Here is a 23,747-nt window from a genome sequence, read left to right as displayed (position 1 = left end):
GCGTGTTCATCCAAGGGCTTATCAGGGGACTGAGACCTCCTGAGAATTCAACACGTGTGTTCATCCAAGGGCTTATCAGGGGACTGAAAAGACAACCTGCAGGCTGGGGAAGTCTTTGGGAACTTTAGATCCAATGAGGGTCTAACACCCAGTATGTATAATAAGACTTATACAACTTAGCAACAAAAAGACAGCCCAATCAAAGCATGGACAAAGAACATGAACAGATACTTCACCAGAGGGATATTCAAGGGGCCAGCGAACACATGAAAAGATGCTCATCGTCATTAGCCGTTCATTACCTGCTGCCGTCGAGTCGATTCTGACTCACAGCAACCCTGCAGGACAGAGCAGAACTGCCCCATAGGGTTTCCAAGGCTGTAAATCTTTACGGAAGCAGACTGCCACATCCTTCTCCCACGAGTGCCTGGTGGGTTTGAACTGATGACCTTTTGGTTAGCAGCTAAGCGCTTTAATCACTTCATCAACAGGGCTTACTTCATTAGCCATTAGAGCAATCAAAACCACAGCGGGATACCACCTCACCCTTACTAGAATGGCAATGATCAAAAACATATGTTGGCAAGGCTGTGGGAAGATAGGAACCCTTATCCATTGCTGGTGGGAATGTACAACCATAGTGGAAAACAGTGGGGTGCTTCCTCAAAAAACTGAAAGGTATATGCCCCAGGGACCTAAAAGAGCACCATGAACAGACATGCACACCCGTGTTTGCTGCAGCATTATTCACAACAGCAAAAAGGTGCAAACAACCTAAGTGCCCATCAACGGATGAATGGATAAGCAAAATATGGCAGATCCATACAATGGAACAGTACTCAGCCATAAAGAGAAATGAGTCCTGATACATGCTACAACATGGATGAACCTCGAAGATATTATGCTGTGAAATAAGTCAATCACAAAAGGACAAATGTTGTACCATCTCACTTACATAAAACGAGAAGAACACGTAAATATACAAAGACCAATGGTTATTAGTGGTTACTGGGGTGGGAGGACGGAGGGAGAGAGGGAATCATTCTCTGGGGAGTAGTCAGTTTATGCTGATGTGAAAATTGACACTGATTAAGGGCAATGGTTATACAACTTGACCAGTGTGACTGATACTACTCAACAGTACAACACCAGCAAAAGGGTGAAATGGCAAATGATGTGCTACATATAATTTTACAGCAACAACGGAACCTAAAAAAAAACACCCCAAAACAAAATGCAACTGTTGATACTACTTAGGTGCACCCAAACACCTCACGGGATTAGTTTTCTTGGTTTGAGGCTTTAGGGTCATGATTTCATGGGACAATCTAGTCAATTGCTCTAATATAGTTCTTAGTGTTTCTGTTTTACCTCCTAGTTCGGTAAGTAGTGCCTGGGATCTCAAAAGCTTGCCAGTGGTTATCCAAGATACAAAAACTGGTCTCTATTTGCCTGGAGCAACAGAGGAAGGAGGAGACCCAGGAACTGGAGAAAAAAACGAACTGCAGGTCTGACTGCATCCATGAACTACTGTCTCCTGTGCCATGAGACCAGAAGAAATGAATGGTGACCGGCTACCACTACTGAACATTTTGATCAAGGACTCAACAGATGGATCCTGATCAAAAGGAGGGAAAATGTGGAACAAAACTTTAAATTCTCATGGAAACTAGACTTACTGGATACACTGAGACTGGGTGAACGCCTGAGTCTATTGCCTGGAAACAATTTTTAACCCTGAACCGAAAGTATGCCATGAAATAATTTTTAAACCAAACAACAGTTTAGCTAAATTAGTAAAAAATGCTTGCCTTGAGCATTGCCTTTCTTCAAAGAATTATCCATATGAGATCAAACTGACAACAGTAACACAAAAGCATAGATGAGAAGTTGAGGGGGCAGTGAGTCTAAGCGGATGGTGAGGAAATGATCTGGGGAGAGAGGGAGAATGAGGACACAATATGAAGAACGTAACCAACGTCACTGTATTGCACGTGCAAAAACTGGTGAACGGGTCTGTGTTTTGCTGTGTATATATTTTTACCAAAAATAAAATACTAAAAAAAAAAATTAAAAAGAGTATCACTCAGAAGCTAGCTAGCTCCCTCTTTTCTCTCTCATTCTTCCTTTCTTTTACAAGACGCTTAAGTGACCTATTTAAAACAGACAAAATTTACCGTGATACTTAGAAAAAGTAAGTTAAGCGGAAAGTACACAAGTATTCCTTCCCTGCCGTTTTATTTGTGTTCATTTGACAAAATCACCTTCCCAGCTTCCATGTCTCTTACGAGGCATTCCTAATTCTAAGGCGGACGGCTGGATCATTGGAACAAATCGTGCTAGAACCTTCTCCCCCCACCCTCTGATTTGACCCCATCTCATCTACTGCGGGCTCCGTGCCTGACACTCTTGAGAGCTGCGTGAACACCTTCAATGGGGAAACGCACGATGAAGTCCAGTCTGGGCGGCCAAACTGATTATTTTCACTCTTACTCTCTTTCCCTTGAAACAATCTTCCAGTGTATCTTCTAGCTTGCAAGTTCTAGGCGATAATTTAAAATTATGTCCATTCCAGGTTCAAAAACCAAACCAAACCGGAGTTGTACATCTCTGGTTTTTCTCCCTTCTTCAAGATGTCTGGTTTCTGTAATGGTCAAAGCCTAATAACCTTAGAGAATAAAGTAAACTACTCTACGGCTGTTACAAATAACGAAGCAGCTTTCTATGTACTCGTATGGAACCATCGCCAAGACGCCTGAAGAGAACAAAGCAAGTGACAAGGACGGGAGAGTATACAGAGGCAGTGGCCATGTCAGTAAACAAAAAGGGGTGCAAGGAAGCACACGTCACCACAGGTGCTCGGCCACGTCCAGAACATTTCTGGAAGGAGGTAGAAGAGATGAAACAATGGCTGCCTCTCGGGAGGAGAGCTGGGAGGCTGGGGACCAGGGGAGAAAAAGGGGCTTATTTTTCACCATGAACCTATCTGTGCTGTTTTGATTTTCACCCTGTGCATGTTCTACCAGCTCGAAAGATAAACGAAGAAAACCTTCAGAAGCATGTACCCTTTCCTGGCAGCTCTGGGCCAGGTCTCTGATTCGCCACATTTCCTTGACTTGGATTCTGCCATCTTGCGGAATTAAGCCACTTACGTGAGAAAAGACAGAAACACCACAAAGGCGGCTCTGCAGTTTGGACCCAGCCCACAGTGACTTCCTTTTCCTGTGACTGATGGGCCAGAAGTGGAGGACAACCAGCGGTGCAAACTTGGCTGGGCCTGATCCCAGCCAACTCGGAGCTCTGGCCTCCAACTGGGGTGGCTCCCTGTGGGCCGGGTTAATTAAGCTAATTAGCACCGTGTTGGGCCTGGCTGAGCTAGGGTTTTGCCAACGTGGCTGGCGAGCATCCTCACCAGGCCCACATCCCAGGCGGCAAGCCCATCTTCTAGCTCTGAGAATGTCTGATCTGGAAAGAGAGTGGGGAGAGACCAGTGGGGGTGAGGGGCGACAACCCTGCTGTGGAGGGCCGGTGGGGGTGGGGGCTTCCCCATTCCTTCCTCAGTTGCACTGGGCTAGGCCCAAAATCAAACCAAACCTATTACCGTGGAGTTGATTCTGACATATAGCGACTCTATAGGACAGAGCAGAACCGCCCCGAAGAGTTTCCAAGGCTGTAATCTCTACAGAAGCAGACTATCACATCTTTATCCTGCAGAGCAGCTGGTGGGTTTGAACCACAGACCTTTCAGTTAGCAGCCAAGCACTTAACCACCGCACCACCACGGCTCTTTGAGCCGGGCCCAGGGGTCCCTAAACTAGAGGAAGGAGAGAGCCCCAATGCTAGGTGCCAACCACCAGATGTAGTGCCTGCTGGCTGCCAGGGCTCCCTGCATCCTGGTGCCTCTTTGGGATGAAGGCACACCTGTCTTCCCCTTTTGCGGGGAGCTGAGGACACCTGAGCAAAGCCACCGAGCCAGCAACAGGACCCACGCCTGCCTCGCTCATGATGAGAACATGGAGCCTCGGCATGCACGGCGCACAGTGACAGCAGCTCCTGGTGACACCGGGCCCTCACCCTGTGGCCAGCGCATCACGTGGGATGGCATTCATCCTCCCGGCATCCCTGAGAGGCAGGGTCTGACACTGCGCTCACTGCAGGGGCGAGGTTCTGACACGCAGGGACAGCGGGGCCAGGGCGTGGACGGACGAGGTCAGCCTCCAGCTGTGGTAAAGGCAGCAGCAAGAGCTGTCACCCCGAGCGCTCTCTCCCCCCCAGGCTCAGGCTGCCCTTCACACCCGCTAGTTCACCTCGTCCCCTCAATGGCCCTTTGTGAAGCGGGGGCTCCTCCGCTTCCCAGATGAGGACTCTCAGGCATTTGAGTGTTACTGGGGCGTGTCCCCCTTCCGCCATTCCACGCTTACAGTGAGGACAGAGGCCAGCCTGTACCCGAGGGCCTGCCTCCCCAGGAACAGGGCCAGCAGGGCCTAACCCCCTGTGCCCCCAACAACCCCACACGGTCACTGGCCCACCCTCAGAGGTAAGTGTCATCAGTGTGGGCTGTTCTCTGGAAGAGCAGAGGCCCACTGCTGGCTGTCCCAGCCTTGGGCGGCCTCTCAGGTGGCCAAGGGCAGTGTGAGGCCTCCGGCTTGTTGGGGAGGGGGTGCTGAGGATGGCTGAGGAGGCAGGGCTGAGGGCTGCTGGTTCCACCCACTGCTCTGCCGGCCACTAGGCTGGCCTCCCCTGTTGGCCTAGAGACCGCCTGCCAGTCACAGCCACACCTGCCAACTCCCGTGCAGTGTGAACTCGATGCTGGGGGCCTCGCGTGGACTAACTTGGTAAATTCTCACAACGGTCCTGGAAATTAGGGACTCTCATCCTTCTCTGAGTCCCTGGGTGAGCCGACAGGTTGGTTGTTCAAACCCACCCAGAGACACTTTGGGAGACAGCTCTGGAGACCTGCTTCTGAAAGGTCACAGCCCTGAAAACCCCTTGGAGCAGTTCTACTCTGCACATATGGGGGCGCCATGCATCGGAATCGACTCAATGGCAACCACCACCACCACCACCACCACCACCATGCTAGTTTAAACAGAGGGAAACTGAGGCACTGAGGGGCTAAGAAGGAGGTTAAGCAGCTGAGGAGAGATCCTGGCCGCTGACCCCTATGCTGTTCTGCCCCTCTAATGTCTGGGAGAAGGCAGGCTGATGCATTAAGAGTCCCCGGACAAAGTGAGCAGAGCTGCCTGGCCGGCCCCACAGCCGCAGGGGGCCGAGGCCGAGGTCAAGCATGAGGGACCTCCAGCAGCAGGTGCTCGAGGTCCCAGCGGCATCCAGGTTCTTCATCCTTCACCAGCTCATGCCCTCTTTTGTTCAACAAATACAGCATGCATCCAAACACGAGAGGAGACCGTTTCCCCAAGAAAAGACTCCTCAGACAACAGGAGTCGCCACCTCGCAAGTGAGCGGGTCCTCCTGGAGTCCCTCGTGTGAGGAGATGGGCCCTCAGTTATCTTCCTGGGTTTGAATCCCAGCTGAGTGACCCTGGGCAAGGTACTTCACCTGACCGTGCCTCAGTTTCCTCCTCTGGAAATGGGGGTAAGAGCAGGATCCATCTCATTGGGCTGCTGTGAGGATAAAATGGGGCCAGATCTGTAGGCCCAGGTGGAGCAGCCGGCAGGAGAGGTAGGGCTCCTCGTGCTGGCTGCGGCCACCCTCACTGTCTGGGGAGCACACAGCCTCAGTCAATGCTGGTGTGGGGTACTTTAGAGGTCCCTGACCAGAACCATCTGGAAGAAGGGAGCAAAGTACCGACAGCTCACTGTTCTGTGGTGAGGAGTACCTGAGTTAACACTGGAGGCAGAGGGCTTACTTACAACACTGCTTGACAGAGTCGTTGTTAGGTGCCGCTGAGGCAGTTCCGACTCCCAGCGACCCCGTGGACAACAGAACGAAACACTGCCCGGTCCTGCGCCGTCCTCACAGTCCTTGTTATGCCTGAGCCCATTGTTGCAGCCACTGTGTCAGTCCAACTCGTGGAGGGTCTTCCTCTTTTTCGCTGACCCTCTACTTTACCAAGCAGGATATATGCAGCTCTTCCCCAGCTGTCTTCTGAGCGCTTTCCAACCTGAGGGGCTCATCCCCCGGCACTATATCAGACAGTGTTCCGCGGCTGTTCATAAGCTTTTCACTGGCTAAATCTTTTCAGAAGTAGACCACCAGGTCCTTCTTCCCAGTCTGTCTTAGTCTGGAAGCTCTGCTGAAACCTGCCCACCATGGGTGACCCTGCTGGCGTTTGAATACTGGTGGCCTAGCTTCCAGCATCACAGCCACACGCAGGCCCTTGCGGGAGGACAAACGGAGGTAAGGGACGAGAACGAGCTCTCACGCTCTGGGATAAGTGTCAGCAACCGCATACCATTTAGAAAAACATGTTTCATCTCCAGTAATTTAGCTGGGAGTGAAGAGAATGTTTTCTGGAACACCGGGTTAGAGGACCCCAAAGAGCCTCTAATGACGACAGACATACAGCTCCAGGATGTGCAGGGAGGGTGTGAATAAAACAGCCCCGTGAAATGGGAGGGCATGGGCAATCCAGCAATTCGAAATTCCTATGTTATTTTATGCATATGATTTAAGAAAAGGTACCTGTAACTAAGTTAAATAAGTATCATAAGGAACCATGAAACTATTCCACTTGTACCCCCAAATATTTCACAGTTGAGTTTACCTCTCTTTATACACACATAAACCAAAAACCAAACCCCCCGCCGCTGAGGTGATTATGACTCGTAGCAACCCCACAGGGTCTCCCAGGCTGTGATCTACGGAAGCAGACTGCTACATCTCTCTCCCGCGGAGCGGCTGGTGGGTTCGAATCACTGACTTTTTGGTTAGCAGCCAAACACTTAGCCACTGCGCCAATAGTAGAAAGCCTCTTTGGATCTTACTGTTGGGAAAAAGAGTGCTGTGAGTTGTTCAGGGTTATCATAAATCTGGTACACATGGTATTTTCTGGGCTTCTTCTACATGCCAAGCCCTGCCTGTGTGGGGCTCAGGCCTCATGGTATCCACTTACTGGGGTTGCTCAGGCCTCACGGTATCCCCTTATTGGGGTGGCTCAGGCCTCACGGTATCTCCTTACAGAAGCTAAAACAAGAGCCATGGCTTATATATCCATTGACAGAGAACCCAGTGTGCCTGGCCAGTGCTGTTTTGTGACCAGGACAGAAGCTTCTGCCCTCGTGGCGCCTGCCCTCCGGTAGGGGAACCAGGGAGTGGAGCAGGGTGAAGTGACATGGAATGAGAGCAGGGAGCAGATCTGGAGGAAGAAGGCTCCAGGCAGGGAAGACAGCAATGCAAAGGCCCTGAGGCGGGCAGGCGCCTGGCGTGTCTGGGGGTGGGGAGAGGCCAGTGTGGCTGCAGCAGAGTGAGTGAGGGGAGCGGGGGGAGGGGACGAGGGCAGAGAGGTAGGGCCTGGTCCACCTGCTGGGCTCAGTGTGAGCCTTTATCAGCAATCTGGGGTGACAGTGGGATAGCGCTCCCCTGGGGGCAGAGGGGAGCCGCTGGGGGTATTAGGCAGGGGAGAGGCATGATCAGAATCTAATCCTCAGAAGTCCCCTCTGGCTGATAGCAGGGCGCGTGAACTGGGTTCTCAGTGTGAGATCAGCGCGCTTGCCTGCCAGCAGCCCTGGGGACCCAGGTTCTATATTCTGACACCTCTTTCCCTCTGAGCTCTGGGTCACCCACAGCTGTGAACAGCCTGCTGCCACTGCTTCATCCAGGTCATGAAAGAAGAGCGACGAAGAGCAGGGAGGAGGCGGGCAGGGCCCCCCCATGCCCGACACAGCAGGGGGGAGGTGCACAGGGCCCCCAATGCCCGACAGAGCAGGGAGGAGGCAGGCAGGGCCTCCCGTGCCTGACAGAGCAGGGGGGAGGCAGGCAGGGCCCCCCCATGCCCGACAGAGCAGGGAGGAGGCGGGCAGGGCCCCTGTGCCCGACAGAGCAGGGAGGAGGCGGGCAGGGCCCCTGTGCGCGACAGAGCAGGGAGGAGGCGGGCAGGGCCTCCCGTGCCCGACAGAGCAGGGGGGAGGCGGGCAGGGCCCCTGTGCGCGACAGAGCAGGGGGGAGGCGGGCAGGGCCCCTGTGCCCGACAGAGCAGGGGGGAGGCGGGGAGGGCCTCCCGTTCCCAACAGAGCAGGGAGGAGGCAGGCAGGGCCTCCCGTGCCCGACAGAGCAGGGGGGAGGCAGGCAGGGCCCCCCCATGCCCGACAGAACAGGGAGGAGGTGGACAGGGCCCCCTGTGCCCGACAGAGGAGGGGTCTTCTACCAGGCTCCCTGGGCTCGGGTCTGAGCGCCATCCCTTACCTACGTGTGACCCTAAGCCTCAGTTCCCTCATCTCTCACAGGGCTGTTAGGAAGACTCAGTGAATTCATGCATGTAACAGAACGTAGAACCGAGCCTGGTATGCGGCGGGTGTCAGCAAATGTTAGATATTACCTTTTCCTATCTTAAAACAAAACAAAACTCTCTTAACCACATACCTTTTTCTCTTTCTTTTTATGGCAGAGCCCCTCAGATGAGCTGTGCCTGTTTGCTGCCTCCAATTCCCGACCTACCCTTCTCTCCTGAACCCTTGTGAGGGCCCTCTGTGAGGCCCCATCCTATGCTCTGACCTGGTCCCTCGCCCTGACCCCCCGGCTCCTCCGCCTGCACTGGCTGCCCCTTCTCAGCCTCCTCTGCCGGCTCCTTCCAGTGCAGGGCTCTGGGCTGGTCCTAAGCCTGTCCCCTCTAGCCACCACACTCCCTCCCTGGGCAAGCTCTTCAGCCACCTGGCTTGGTGCTGATGACACCTGTTTGAACGGCGTTCCCTCAAAATTCACGCCCTTCCCGGAACCTCAGAACGTGGCCTTATTTGGCAACAGGGTCACTGCAGATGTGATAAATTAACATGAGGTCACAGCGCAGCAGGGTGGGCCCTCAATCCAGTGAAGACAGGTGTCCTTACAAGATGGGAAGAGACACACAGGAAGAAAGCCACGTGACCGCAGAGGCAGAGATGGAAGTGATGCGTCTACAAGTCAAGTAACACCAAGGGTTGCCAGGAACCATCCAAGCTACAAAGAGGCAAGGAGGGTCTTCCCTCAGAGCCGTCAGCGGGCAGGCCCCAACCAGCACCTTGATCCTGGCCTTCTCACCTGCAGAGCCGTGAGACAGTGCACGTCTGCTGTTTTAAGCCGTCCAGTTTACGGAATTCTCACGGCAGCTCTAGGATGCCAGGACACCACCTGTGAGATCACGTCCCTCTTCTGCTGCACATCCTCACTTAGAACCAAAGCCACAGCCCCCACAGATGGCCCACGAGACCCCACATGCTCTGCCCCCACGGCCTCTCCGACCTCACGTCCCACCAGCACTCCCCTTGCTCACACTGTTCCTGCCACGCTGGCCTTCCTCTCCCAGGCCAACCACGCTGCTGCCCCAGGGTCTCTGCAGCCACTGTTCTCTCTGCCGGGGAGACTCTTCACCCAGATACCAACAGTGCTGAGCGCCACCTGACCTACTTTCTGCTTTTCCTGTTTACCCTATTTATTGTCTGGCTCCCCAGCCAGAATGTCAGCTCCCTGAAGGCAGGGATCTTCGTCTGTCTGGTTCACAGCTGTATCCCAGTGTGCAGACCAGCACCTGGCACAGACTTAGCTGCTGAAGCAGCGAGTGAAGCACCACCCTCTGCCCTGCCCCAGGGATGCCCAGGCTCGACTCTCGCAGGTGGCTTGCTGGGCGTTCAGGCACTTACTTCTTCGGGTCAGTGAAGGGAAGTGGCCGTGGCGGGGGCTCATCAGTTCTCTTCCACCCTGCTGGGTGCTTACTGCGCACAGGCTGCTTGGAGAAGAAGGACTTGGGGACAGAGGTGGAGAGCTGGAAAGGGCTGGCCTGCGCCAGCTGGGAGGGCCGAGGAGTCTCCGCGCTGGCAGCTTTGTAAACCTGAGAGGGGCAGCCAGCCCTTGAGCCCATGTCGCTGCAAAGCAAAAACGAAAAAAAAATGAAAAAAAAAAAAAAAAAAAAATGAAGCCCATTCCACATCTGGCAAAGCTTATCTGTTTAAATTTACTCTTGGGAAACAAAAAAGTTCATTTACACAAGTGACACGCAAATACATCATTGCCGTGAAAAATCCCAACAATACAGAAGTCTATACAGAGAAAACGTAAAGCCGCCTGCATGGCTGCAATCTCACCCTGGAAATTCCCGGCAAGCACATCCCATGTCTCTGTGTCTCTGTGGGAATCTAAAAAAGGCACCCTCCTCCCCCATGGGTGGACACACCCCCAGGGTTCCCTTGTCCGGGGCAAACCTACACAGCTGAAACTGGGGGTCCCGTCCAACTCTCGAGGTACCCATGGCTCTATTTCTTTCTTAACCTTTTCCTGAGCATTAGAAATAGACGTGTGCACAATCAGAGGTAAAGGACTGTTTTTAGGGGATGGAAGGGTTATGTTTTTACATAATTGGGATCATACTAACACACTGTTCTGAAATTTATGTTCTTTTAAACTTAAGAATATGTTATGCCACATAGCCTATTCATTCATCAAATGTTTTTTGAGCACCTGCTATACATCATATACCATTCCAGCTGATCTAATCTAAGACCACAGCTTGATATTCCAAGCTCTTAATTCCTGTTGAATCAATGCTACAATGAACCTAGTTCCGTCAGCTGGGACCCAACTCTTGGTGACCCAAATGTGTACCCTGCTTAGGCAAATCAACTTTTTAAAAGTTTTTAATGAAATTCCAATTCCATTTCAAGAAAGGGGTATTCAATGAGAAAATTAATACCCTTGGAGTATAAATCAGTGCATCCTTTTTTGAAAGTCAATTTAACAATATTAAGAGGTGGGACTCTGGACTATGGCTGAAGGAGACAGACAAGTCCTCTCACCTAAAAGGACAGAACTGACAAAAACAACTGTTTCAGCACTATGGAACTTGACTGACCAAATACATACAAAAATCAGAGACACACTTATGCTTGAAAATTGCTGAAGCTTGGATAAGGACAGTGGGAATTTGCCATGTTCTGGCTGGAGCTCTTTGCATTCCCATGCCAGCCCGCTGAACCCAGGAAGCTCTGCCAGAGCTGGGGCAGGCCGTAAGAAGCAGCAGCTGGAAGAAGCAGCAGCTGCTCTGCCAGAGCTGGGGCAGGCCGTAAGAGGCAGCCGCTGCTATGCCAGAGCTGGGGCAGGCCGTAAGAGGCAGCGGCTGCTCTGCCAGAGCTGGGGCAGGCCGTAAGAGGCAGCCGCTGCTATGCCAGAGCTGGGGCAGGCCGTAAGAGGCAGCGGCTGCTATGCCACAGCTGAAGTAGGCTCACTGAATTGGGCAGTGGGTGCTGCCTGTGCCCAGTGGCTTTGTTACTGGAAGTGACAATCTGGGAGGCAGGCAACAAGGGAGGTTCAATGACTCTCCCAGTCTGAGGTTGGGGTTGTGATTGGGACAAGCATATTCACATACAGCTAAAACCACAGAGAGCCCGAGACGGCCACATGCTTCTGGCCGACTCTGAGACGGTGCACAGGAGACTCACAGTGGCCCAATGGCAGCCTTGAAAACGGCCTGACTACTGACTGCATTCCTTTATGAGGCACACTCGGATCCGTCGGCAGAGAACAGAAGCCTCACTAGCTCAAGGTGGTTGAGCACAACCTCTGTGCAATCACTGGCTGACCTCTAATCTACACAGACATAGGGTGACCCCTAGGAAGCCAATCTTTTGGTGGATTTTTTATTATTTCTTTTCTTTTCTTTTTTTTTTAATATTTTATTGTACTTCGGGTGAAGGCTTACAGAACAAATAGTTTCTCATGAAACAGTAGTACACATGTTGTTTTATGACATTGGTTAACAACCCCATAACATATTAACTCTCTAAATTCTCAACCTTTTTTTTTTTTTTTGGTGAAAATACACATAGCCAAAGATACACTGTTTCGAAAATTTCTACATACACAGTTCAGTGACATTGACTACACTCTTCCAATTGTGCTGTTATTCTCACTTAAGATGAAGGCTTGCAGAACAAAATAGTTTCTCATTTAACAGTTACTACACATGTTGCCCTATGACAATGGTTAACAGTCTCACAACACATCAACAATATCCTTACTCAACCTTGGGTTCCCTATCACCAGTTTCCTTGTCCCCTTCTGCTTTCTGGCCCTTGTCACTGGACTCCTGTACCTCGTTGGTCTCATTTGGTTTCACGGGGCTGTCCACTCCCAGGCTGAACAGTGAAGCTCGGAGGTAACTTCACCACTGAGCTAAAAGGGTGTCTGGGGGCCATACTCTTGAGGTTTCTCCAGTCTCCTTTAGGCCAGTAAATCTGGTCTTTTTTTTGTGAGTTAGAATTATGCTCTACATCCTTCTCCAGCTCTGTCCAGAACCCTCTGTTGTGATCCTGGTCAGAGCAGTCAGTGGTGGTAGCCGGGCACCATCTAGCTGTACTGGACTCAGTCCGGTGGAGGCCTTGGTAGCTGTGGACAATTAGTCCTTTGGACTAATCTTTTCCTTGTATCCTGTTCTCTTCATTCTCCCTTGCTCCCGAAGAGATGAGACCAGTGGAGTATCTTAGATGGCCACTCACAGGCTTTTAAGACCCCAGACACTACTCACCAAGGTAGAATGTACAGCATTGTCTTTATAAGCTGTGTCATGCCAATTGAGCTAGATGTTCCCCGAGACCACGGTCCCCACAGCCCTCCGCCCAGCAATTCTGTCCCTCAGGGAGTTTGCATGTGTCTATGCGGCTTCCATGACCTTTAGGAAGCCAATCTTAAAAATAAAAATAACAACAATAAACCAAGAAGAGACAGCAGCTACACACTGCAGGGTACAGACTTCACAGAGTGAGCCCAAACAAAGAAACAAACAGAACAGCAACAATCACAACCTTCAAGTGGAAAGTAAGGAGAATCCAGAGTTGCTTCAATATATTCTCTGACATGTCCAGTTTTTAACAAAAAAGAGACACACAAAGAGGCAAGAAAGTATAATTCATATTCAGAAAAAATAAGCAGACAATAGAAACTGTCTCTCAGTGTTACCAGAGATGTTGGATTTAGCAAACAAAATTCAAAGCAGCTATTATAGACATACTCAAAGAACTAAAAAAAAGAAATTTTTTTTAAAGAATTAAAAGAAAGTATGACAACAATGAATCAACAAACAGATGTTCAAGAAAGAGAAAAAATGATAAAAAAAGAACGGAAATTCTGTAGTTGAAAAGTACAATAACTTAAATGAAAAATTCACTAAATGTGTTCAACAGCCCATTCAAGAGAGAAGAGACAGTGAACGTGAAGAGCAAAACCCACTGCCGTCAAGTCGATTCCGACTCACAGCGACTTTATCGACAGACCAATAGAAATTACATAATCTGAAAAGAGAGAAAAAAAAATTGAAGACAAGTAAACAGAACCTCAAAGAGTTTGGTTCAGCATCAGGAGTACTAACATACGTGCAATGAATGTTTCAGAAGGAGAGGAGAGAGGGAGGCAGAAGAAACATTTGAAGAAATTATGTCTGATAACTTCCCAAATCTGATGAAGAACATTAACCTACACCCCTAAGAAGCTTAACAAACCCCAAGCAGGATAAATACACAGAGATTCACACCTAGGCAATCAGCTGAAAGGCAAACACTAAGATACAAATTTGGAAAGCAGCAGCAGATTGATCACAGACAGAGGACCATCAACACAATAATAGCTGACTTCTCATTGGAAACAGCGGAGACCAGAAGGCGACGGAACAACATTTTCAAAGTGCCAAAAGAATTGCAACCAAGAATTCTACCCCCAGCGAAACACTGTTCAAACATGGAGGCAAAATAAAGTTATCACCAGATAAACAAAGACTGAGAGAGTACACTGAGCAGATCTGCCTCGCAGGAAATAATAAAGGAAGTCCTCAGGCTGGGAAAAAAAGACTCTGGATGATGACCTCAATCCCCAAGGAGAAATGAAGCACACAATAGTTAAGTATGTGGCTTAAAATAAAAGACTCTACAGATTTATTATTTTATTTCTTCTCAACTTCCTTAAAGACACGAAATTATATAAAGCAGTAATTACAATACTATACTGATGAGTTTGTAACATACATACCTGTAATATATGCTACAAAAATAATACAAAGGAGAGAGGAGGGAATGGAGATTAGTTGAAGAAAAGCTTCTATATTTTACTGGAATCAAATTAATATTAATCTGAATTAGTCTGTGACAAACTTGGATGCAAATTGTAATCCCTAGAGCAACCATTAATAAAATAACTCAAAAAATACTTAAAAAATATTTAAAAACAAAAACAGCAAATATTTAACACAGAAGAAGGCAGTCAAAGAAGAACAGAGAAACAAGATGGTAGACATACGGAAAACAAACGGCAAAATGGCAAATTTAAATCCAACCATATCAAATAATTAAACATAAACGGTTTAAACACTCCAATCAAAAGGCAGAGATTACTGGACTGGCATTAAAAAGTAAGATCCAACTATATACACTGTCAAAAATTTAGCAACATCTATTAATGGGGCAAAGGTCGTGTGTTGGTCGGGGGATGTCCAGGGAGCCATTGGAATGTGTAACACTGGGAATGAACCACTGGAAGGCTTCCACAAGGAGGCAGTAGTATCTGAGCTGAGACCTGAAGGACGAGTAACATAAGCCTGTCACCTGACCTCTCAGAAATTCACATCACAAAAAAACCTGCAGAAGCGTATGGAACATAAAGGACGGTCACTGCAGCATCATTAGTAATCAAGAAACACTGGAAATGCCTTTTAATAGGGCATTAACAGGTCAATTTTGGCACATCTATATGAAAAAACCTATGCGGCCAATGGAAAGAATGAGGTAGATTTCAGTTTATGGATGAGAGCGGATGTCCGAACTATGGTAAATGAAAATAAGGAAGGTGTAAAGAACCACTCTGTCCTTTTTCTTTTTTAAAAAAATGTGTGTTTGTGTGTATGTATATATATACATGTATGTTGTTGTTAGGGCCGTTGAGTTGCTTCTGACTCATAGCGACCCTACGTATGACAGAACGGAACGCTGCCCGATCCTGCGCCATCCTCACTATCATTGTTACGCTGAGCCACTGCTGCAGCCACTGTGTCGGTCCATCTTGTTGAGGGTCTTCCTCTTTTTCACGACACTCTACATGATTATTATTATTTAAAAAAAAATGCAGTGTTTTCCCAGCACTAGGTCACGAAATCAATTTCGCGATCCCTTACTATTATCAAGGGGGGGGGAGAAAAGCAGACTAGAATTAACATTGTCAGTGTGCATCATGTGAGATAAGGGTAATTAGTTTTGTGAAACTTAATTACAGATGTCCATGCTGGATTGCCATGTAAAATGCTTTTCCTGTTTTGGGTAACGGTCAAAATGCTTGAAAGAACTGGGCTGCTACAGGCTTGGAGAAAAATCTCTGGAGGGGTGTACACTAACTGGTTATCTGTGGAGGTAGTAATGATGGGGGAACAGGCACAGAATAAGCTCCAATTAAACCAGATAAATGGACACAGGCCACCTGACACCTCCGTCTCCCTCCTGGAGGCAACCATAGTCCACTCTTTCTTCAACAGAAAATCCGTGCATATACGCGCATGCTGTGTGAGAATGAGTATATATCTTCATTGTTTTTTTTTTTTTTTTTTTAACATAAATGGTGACATATCAGAAGTCTGTTCTGCACACTGGCTTTCATACTTAACAACATCGTGGCGACCTCTCCACATCAGTAATACGAGCCTGCATCGCCTTCTTCAATGGCTGCAGAGTCCACTCAATGAATGCATCTATGCATCATAACTGATTTTAAACCTAACTTGCACTTCCTACATACAGTACATATTTCTGTGCCTTGTCAACAGGCGTATTTCACCTTCGTGAGCTGAAAAAACACAAGAGGTGATTGGGGGGTGGGGAAGGAAGGTGGGCTTGTGACCCATTTCTGGCCAGCTAAGATGTCAGGGGTGTGCGTGGGGATGGTCCGCTGGGGGGCTTCCAGGGAAGATTTTTTTGCTGTTAAAAAAAAGCCAACCCACCTGGAGAGAACAACACTCCTCTAGATACTGTCTGTCTGGTTGCGTGACAGTCCCCTTGAGGCTGTGAGGGAAGCCAGCCCGAGGCTGAGAAAGGCAGAACAAAACCTGGGTCCCTGAGTCGATAAATTAACCTGTCTCTACCTCAGAAGAGTATTTTTTTTTTAGGGGGGGGATCACTTCTTATATGAGATAATAAACTTCTTCCAATTGAGCTAGGATTTTCTGTTACTTGCAGCCAAAGATTTTCATGACTGGCCCTTGTCTTCAACCTCCACAACCCTCAGGAATTTCCCCAGGCTGTACTCAAGAAGGAGCCCTGGAGTTTGGCTGCTAACCAAAAGGTCAGCAGTTCGAACCCACCACTCCTTGGAAACTGTATGGGGCAGTTCTAGTCTGCCCTATAGGGTTGCTATGAGTCAGAATCGACTTGACGGCAACAGGTTTATTTATTTTTTTGGTACTCAGGATGGTACCTCATGTACAGTAGGGCCTCAACAAATAACTATTCCCCTGAATATGCTGTGCATCTTGACCCAGCTCTCTGAGGAGGGCGCCCTGCCCCACACCCAAGGATCATGAACCGTGCCAGATGTGTCACACACGGTGGGGTCCTCACCTTAACACAGAGTGAACACACTCTCTCTTTCCAGCACCAGCATGGCCATGAGCCCACCCTAGGCCTCAGTTTTTCGGCACGAAAAACATGGCAGCTAAGTGTGGCAGATAACCACACGGGCTCTGCTGTTCGCCGGACCCAGGTTCCAACCCCAGCTCCACAGTCTACACACTGAAGTCTTAGGCTGAGACCCTTCCCTCAGGGAGCCTCAGTCTCCTCATCTGAGAAATGACAGCCTATATGCAACGTGCTCAGCACAGGCCCACAGCTATAAACACAGGTGGCGTGTCCAGGGGCTAAAGGCCCGGGCTCTGGGCTCAGGCAGAACCCTGTGTGGGTCCTGCTCTGTGTACCTCACCCTCAGCTTGGACCCAAGAAGCTCTGTGCTTACCTGTCTTATATCTGAAGGGAGCATTTATGATGTTGGAAAGAAAGGCTCTGAGGCTTAAATAAATAAAAACCACAGGCTGGACAGGGAAGTAGCACCAGTTGCATAAGCACGTGTCATGCTTCTGGTCCACTGAGCCTGGGACTTACTGACGGGGCCTGACGGGTGGTTTGGGGTAACAGGCACAAAGAGAGGGAGGGCAGTGAGGGTGCAGGGGCAGGAGCATTGCTGAGGGCACTGAGCTCGTGCACGTGGCCAGGCCCTATTCTGAGCGTCGTACAGGCCTCACCTCATTTAATTGCCCCAGCAGCCCCATGGGGCAGCAACTACCATTATCCTCATGTTTCAGGGAGGGAAACTGAGGCCCAGGGAAAATAAATAACTTGCTTCAAATCACGCAGCTGGTAGGGGGTTGTTATGGACAGAACTGTGTCCCCCCAAAAAGTGTCAACTTGGCTAGGCCACGATTCTCAGTATTGTGTGGTTGTCCACCATTTTGAGATCTGATGTGATTATCTTCCATGCTGTAAATCTTAACCTCTATGATGTTAATGGAGCCCTGGTGGCACAGTGGTTAAATGTTGGGCTGCTAACCAAAAGGTTAGCAGTTTGAATCCACCAGCCGCTCCTTAGAAACCCTATCGGGCAGTTCTACTCTATCCAACAGGGTTGCTATGAGTTGGAATTGACTCAACGGTAATGGGTTTTTTGGATGATGTTAATGAGGCAAGACTAGAGGCAGTTATGTTAATGAGGCAGGACACAATCTATAGGATTGGGCTGCATACTGAGTCAATCTCTTTTGGGATATAAAAAAGAGAATCGAGCAGAGATGAGAGACGCCTCATTACCACAAAGCAGGAAGAGCCAGGAGTAGAGCACATCCTTTGGACCCATGGTCCCTGCACTGAGAAGCTCCTAGACCAGGGGAAGATTGATGACAAGGACCTTCCCCCGGAGCCAACAGAGACAGAAAGCTTTCCCCTGGAGCTAGTGCCCTGAATTTGGATTTCTAGCCCCCTAAAGTGGGAGAGAATAAATTTCTGCTTGTTCAAGTCATCCACTTGTGGTATTTCTATTATAGCAGCACTAGGGAACTAAGACGGGTAGAGCTAGGATTCAAATCTAGGTGATCTGGCTTAAGAGAAGACGTTTTTAATCACCACCCCGCACTGACTCTCAGTAACAACGATAATAATGATAAATATGTAATAAATAAAAACAAAACCCAGCAGCAGCTGGTATTTCTGAACCCCAGCTATGTCTCAGGCCCTATGCTAGGTACTTTAAATGCATGATCTTGGCTTAGCCTCACAACCGTACACTGCAGATCCTATCACTGCCCCCATTTTACAGATGAGGAAATAGAGCCTCAAAGAAACAAGGAGCCTGATGAAGATCACACAGTGGTAAGCAACAGGGCTGTGACGTGGACACAGGCAGTCTGAGGCCAGAGCCTGGCAATTACACTGCTCACCCATAAACCCTAAGGCATGCTCCAGAAGGACCATCCCCACCTGGCCTGAACTACTGACCAATCTCATCCTCTGTCACTTGTCTGGGACGGGGCGTGAGAATTGAATCAGTCCCTGGGAGTGGCTGGAAACCCTGGCCTTCAATGTGGGAGCTGTGGAGTGGCCACCTTCTACCCTGTGGCCTGAGGAGCAGAAGGGGCAGGTCCTCAGAGAGCGGAAGCAGAGGGGATATGGGGAAAGGTTCATTGGTTCAAAACAGAGCCAGAATTCAAACCCTGCTCACCACCTCCACGTGGGCTCCCTACCTTCTCTCCCTCCCCTCAGTCTGCTCCCACGAGCAGCAGAGGGAGCCTGTGAACTCCTGAGTCAGGTCACATCCCTCCTCTGCTCCGTCTCACTCAGGGTAAAGGGTAAAGCCCCCACCGTGGCCCACTAGGCCCCACACAATCTGCCCCGTTCCCTCTGCCCTCAGCATCTCCAACTCTCTCTCTCTCTGCTCCAGCCACACGGGAGCAGATCCTCAAACACACCACAGACACCACCACTCAGGGCCTCTGCACTGCCTCTCCTTCCTGCAGACATCTGTGTGGCTCCCTCCTTCCTGTGTTTCAGGGGCAGCCTGGGCTCCTCTGTTCAAGCTGACTGTGACTTTCTGAGGAGGTCTGTAATGTGTGATCCCAACCTCCTCACTAATACAGGGACGTCTCCCCCAGGCAGGGTGGGCCCCAGCTGATCCCAAGGCCCCCAGATTACCTTTCAGGGATGTGTCCCCAGAAGGGAATCCCGGAGACTTGTGGGGAAGCGAGCCACGTGCTTCCAGCTCACCTGGGAATGCCCAGGCAGCTCCTCCACGTGGCGCCCTGCTCTCCCCGTAACAGCTCTGACAGATTGCTCTGCAGGCCTGAGTGTGCGCTGCCGCAGGGGAGGGCGGGGGGCCGGGTGGCTGCCAGCCCAGGAGCACAGCCCACCGTGGCGCCCACAGCGGGCACTGGCGCCTGGCTGTGTGCCTGGCAGCTGGGCTCCCATGATGAATGTCTGGGGGAGTGTCTGTGAAGTCGCTAGAGGCACACGTTACAGGCTGCAGCGGCTTCCACAGCAAGGCCGGGAGCCCAGGGAAGGCTGTGGGTGGGGGCTCCCTGTTAGGGCATGGCAAGGCCCACTCGTTCCTGGCAGCCCTGGCATTCTGCCCTCCACTCACCCTACCTCCCAGAGTCCATTTTCCCCAGAGTAGCCCAGACTGGTTCTTAAAAACCTCGCTTCCCATGGCTCCCAACACCTGAGCACGGTCAGTCTGCCCGCTGGGACCTGACTGTCACCCGCCTTGCCAATCCAACCGCCTGCCACTCTCCCCCTGGCCCAGTCTGCTCCAGCCTCTTGGGCCAGCTTCCCACTCCCAGAGCAGGTCATACAGGTTCAGCCTCAGGGTTTTTCTCCAGGGCACTGAGCAGCACCTGGCATGCGACACGCTCGTTCAGCTGTCTGTCTCGCCCTCTGTCCAGCGGGACGTCAGCGCCCCGAGGGAGGGGCCTTACTTTGCTCCCTGCTGTGGCGCAGTGTGTGGGACATACCTGGCACACGTGGGTGCTGGGTGGCGGTGGGTGAACGTGACATTGTCCTCTGGGCTGTCCAGCCCGCCCTACCCTCCCCTTCTCCCAAGAATCTCAAACGTTCCCAGTCTGGCCGCAGCCTCTAGGCGCTTCGGTTTCTGTGCGCTGTGGAGTCAGTTCCGACTCGTAATGACCCCACACGACAGAGCAGAACTGCCTCACAGGGTCTTTACATTAGCTGTTTCCTCCGTCAGGAATGCTATCCATGTGGCTCACTCCCTCGCTTCTTTCAAAATATCATCTCCTCTGAGAGACCCTATGGAACCCTGGTGGCTCCGTGGTTGACAGCTCGGCTGCTAACCAAAAGGTCGGCAGTTGGAATCCATCAGCCGCTCCTTGGAAACCCTATGGGGCAGTTCTATCCTGTCCTATGGGGTCGCTGTGAGTCAGAATCAACTCGATGGCAACAGCTTTTTTAAAAATTTTTACAAAAACAGACTGCCACATCTTTCTCCCGTGGAGCAGCTTAGTGGGTTTGAACCGCCAAACTTCTGGTTGGCAGACGAGTGCTTAAACCACTGCACTACCAGGGCTCCTTTCTAGACGCTTAGCGGTCTTAAAACAGCTTGCTGGCACTGGTTAGACTCACCATGTCCATTCCGACAACGTCCCCTGCTGAGGCATCCACAGTTGTTCTGTTCTCCCATCCAGGGCCCCCCATCCCTTCTCACTCAGATCTCCGCCTCAGCCCCCTCCCCGAGACCTGACCTCCAGTCTCACTCCCTCCCATCACCCCGCACCCAGCACCATCTTTCAAAAGCACAAATCTGGCTGCGTCACCCTTTCTGCTGAAACTTTTCATTGCTGGTCACCGTTCTTAGGATCAATTCGAACTCCGTAAGGAGGCCAACAGGGCCATGTACGGTCTGGCCCCCACGGACCTCCCCAGCCTCCCATCAGCTGCCCCCTCAGTCTCTACACCCGAGCCCAGGGGCCTGCATTCTGTGACATGACGGGTACCCACCCCCCGACCTGGGCCTCTGCACATGCTACCTCCTCTGATGGGTACACCCTCTCCCACCACATCTCCTCTCCTTTTAAAATTGTCAGAAAGTCTGTTTACAGCTACATGCGCAGAACACGGTATACGCTATTTAACCAATAGTTACAAGCAAACGGGAGTCCCTGGAAAGCGCAAATGGTTCATGTGCTCGGCTGCTAACCAAAAGGCTGGAGGCTCACGTCCACCCAGAGGTGTCTCAGAAGAAAGGCCTGGCAATCTATGTCTGAAAAATCACCCACTGAAACCCTATGGAGCACAGCTCTACTCTGACACACACGGGGCTGCCGTGAGTCGGAATCCTTGCAACTGGTGTTTTTGCTAACCAAGCGAACGTCTGCATAACTGCATTCCAGGTCAAGGATCCCCCGTCACCTGCCCCCCTCCTCATCCCTTGTCACCTGCCCCCCTCCTCATCCCTCGCATCCTTCTTGGAAACAACACCTCCTCAGGGAAATGATCTCTGCCCCCAGGCCAGATTAGATGTCCCTGGGGCCTTCCACTACATCCACTCTCAGATCCCAGTGGTCTCTCGGCAGGCTTCCCCAGCGTAATTAATTCACTGTGTTTGTAATCCTGTGCTTGCTGTCTCCCCTGGCACGCGCGAGCCACAGCAGCGGGGCCTGTCTGCGGTGTTTGCTGAGCTCCCAGCTCGGGCCAGCGCACAAAGGTGCGTGCTGAGCGAATAAATACACAGTCCGAGGTCCGTAGTGCTGAGGCAGCAGAGGTGAGGGCAGGTGTTCCGCACCTCGGCCGGGCCTGCCCAATAACGGCGAGACACCCCAAGGTGCCTGCCGGCGAGGAGCTGGTGCAGGCGCAGAAGGTTGGGCCCCCCGGGGTGAGGGGTGGTGTGGGCAGCGGCCTGAGCCGGGTACAGGCACGTGTAGGCACCTGGGGCCCAGGTCTGGCACCTAGCAGCTGCTCGGTGACTGCCTGGGGACCTGTGCCTAAGGAAGCAGATTCTGGGAGGACCAGAGGGCGAGGGGGGGTGAGATGCAGAGCGACTTGAACACAGCTGGCTCAGATTGTTCATTCAGGTCTCAGCTACCTCCCTCTCCAGGAGGATCCCTGCCACAACTGGGTCAGACCCCGCCTTTGGGCTCCCACAGTTCCCTGCGCCTCTCCAGTCCCACCCCGGACCCCTCCGCCTGCGCCTCCCCCGTCCCGGCCCTACCCCTCTGTCCTACGCCTCCCTGGTCGGGCCGACCCCTCCACCTCGTTTCCCCCGTATCGGCCCCGGCCCCGACCCCTGTGCCCCACGCCACCCCTGTGCCCCACGCCTCCCCCGTCCCAGCCCCGACCCCTGTGCCTGCACCTCCCCCGTCCCGACCCCGACCCGTCTGGGCTGTCAGTGTCTGGGGACGGGTCTGTCACCCTCATTGAACTTTGAGCGCTGAGAGGGCAGGGCCTCGGGCTGTCTCAGTCCCCCGGTGTCTTCAGCACCGCCTATCACAGGGCCTGGCCCTGGGGGCATTCTGATTTACTTGGTCTGAGGCAGGGTCTCCTCTTTTCTGCAAACAACCCAGTGATTCTAAGGACCTCCAAGCTTTAGGGTCCCTGGCAGGTCCCTGGCAGGCACCATTCTACCGGCTTTGCAAACATTTGCTCATTTAATACCACCACATCCCTATGAGGTAGTCACCGTTATTTATCCCCCACTTCACAGATGAGGGGACTGAGCCCCGGAGAGGTCGGGTCACATGCCCAACGCCATGCAGCCAGGGTGCGGGCCGCCTCCGGAGTCCACAGGCTTACCCACTGCCACTGTGTTTCTTTAAATCAACTCATTTTATGTTCCTTAACTTGCTCAAGGCAATAATATCTAAAATCAGGTGATGGGCTGGTAACACTTTTTCTTGACACTCATTAAAGCAAACGTATATCCATTTAGAATAAAACATTTTCCTCCCAGTACCACCCAAATCACCTTGAGCACCCCATTTTTGGAGATGCGGTTCCACGCTGAAGCCCGGTTGCCTAGGAGAAAACCTCAGGAAGCAGCTTTAATGAGTAGATAAGAATGATTTGCAATTAGCATCAATTGTCTGCATGCAAATAGGAGCTCCCAGCCGCAGAGCCCTCTTTTGTGGTTGGTTCCTCTCACTTCTGGGTTCAGCAGATCCTTCTCTCAGACTCGGGCTGATTTTACACTCACCCTCCTCCACAGCCAGCGGCGCTGCCTTCCTAGGGAGGATCTGGAAGCCCCACAGCGCATTCAGGCTCACCAGCGTGCCTGTGCATAGAGCAGGGGCGACCCCAGCCGAGACCTCTCACCTGCTGAACTCCAGCTCTTCCTGCAGCGCTGACGGCTCCCTCTCCCAACCCTACTGCCCACTTCCAGCTGGGGTCAGATGTTATTGGTGGCAGACCATGTCCTATGTCACCCAGACGCCCCTTCAGGGAGGACTTACTCCCCCAGCTGCAAGGAGTGCTGGAGCCATCAGCTGTCAGCAAGAAAACTGCCTGGCAGAGTCACCCACCTTCCTAAGGCAGCCTGACCCAGACTGATCAGAAGTCACCCCCTTCCTAAGGCAGCCTGACCCA

The 23,747-nt window shown here is 51.3% G+C and overlaps 1 protein-coding gene across 1 annotated transcript in view; it reads right to left on the bottom strand.

Annotated features, from left to right (window-relative positions):
- Window positions 1-23,747, bottom strand: part of SIPA1L3 (signal induced proliferation associated 1 like 3) — a 190,142-nt gene that overhangs the window by 19,751 nt on the left and 146,644 nt on the right. The window contains exon 15 of the mRNA XM_023742305.1: window positions 9,795-10,016. Coding sequence (XP_023598073.1) covers window positions 9,795-10,016 — 222 coding nt within the window. The remainder of the gene's footprint in view (window positions 1-9,794; window positions 10,017-23,747) is intronic.

Source organism: Trichechus manatus, unplaced genomic scaffold, assembly GCF_000243295.1.
Source record: "Trichechus manatus latirostris isolate Lorelei unplaced genomic scaffold, TriManLat1.0 scaffold00207, whole genome shotgun sequence".
NCBI lineage: Eukaryota > Metazoa > Chordata > Mammalia > Sirenia > Trichechidae > Trichechus > Trichechus manatus.
This window is presented reverse-complemented; position numbering and strand designations above follow the sequence as displayed.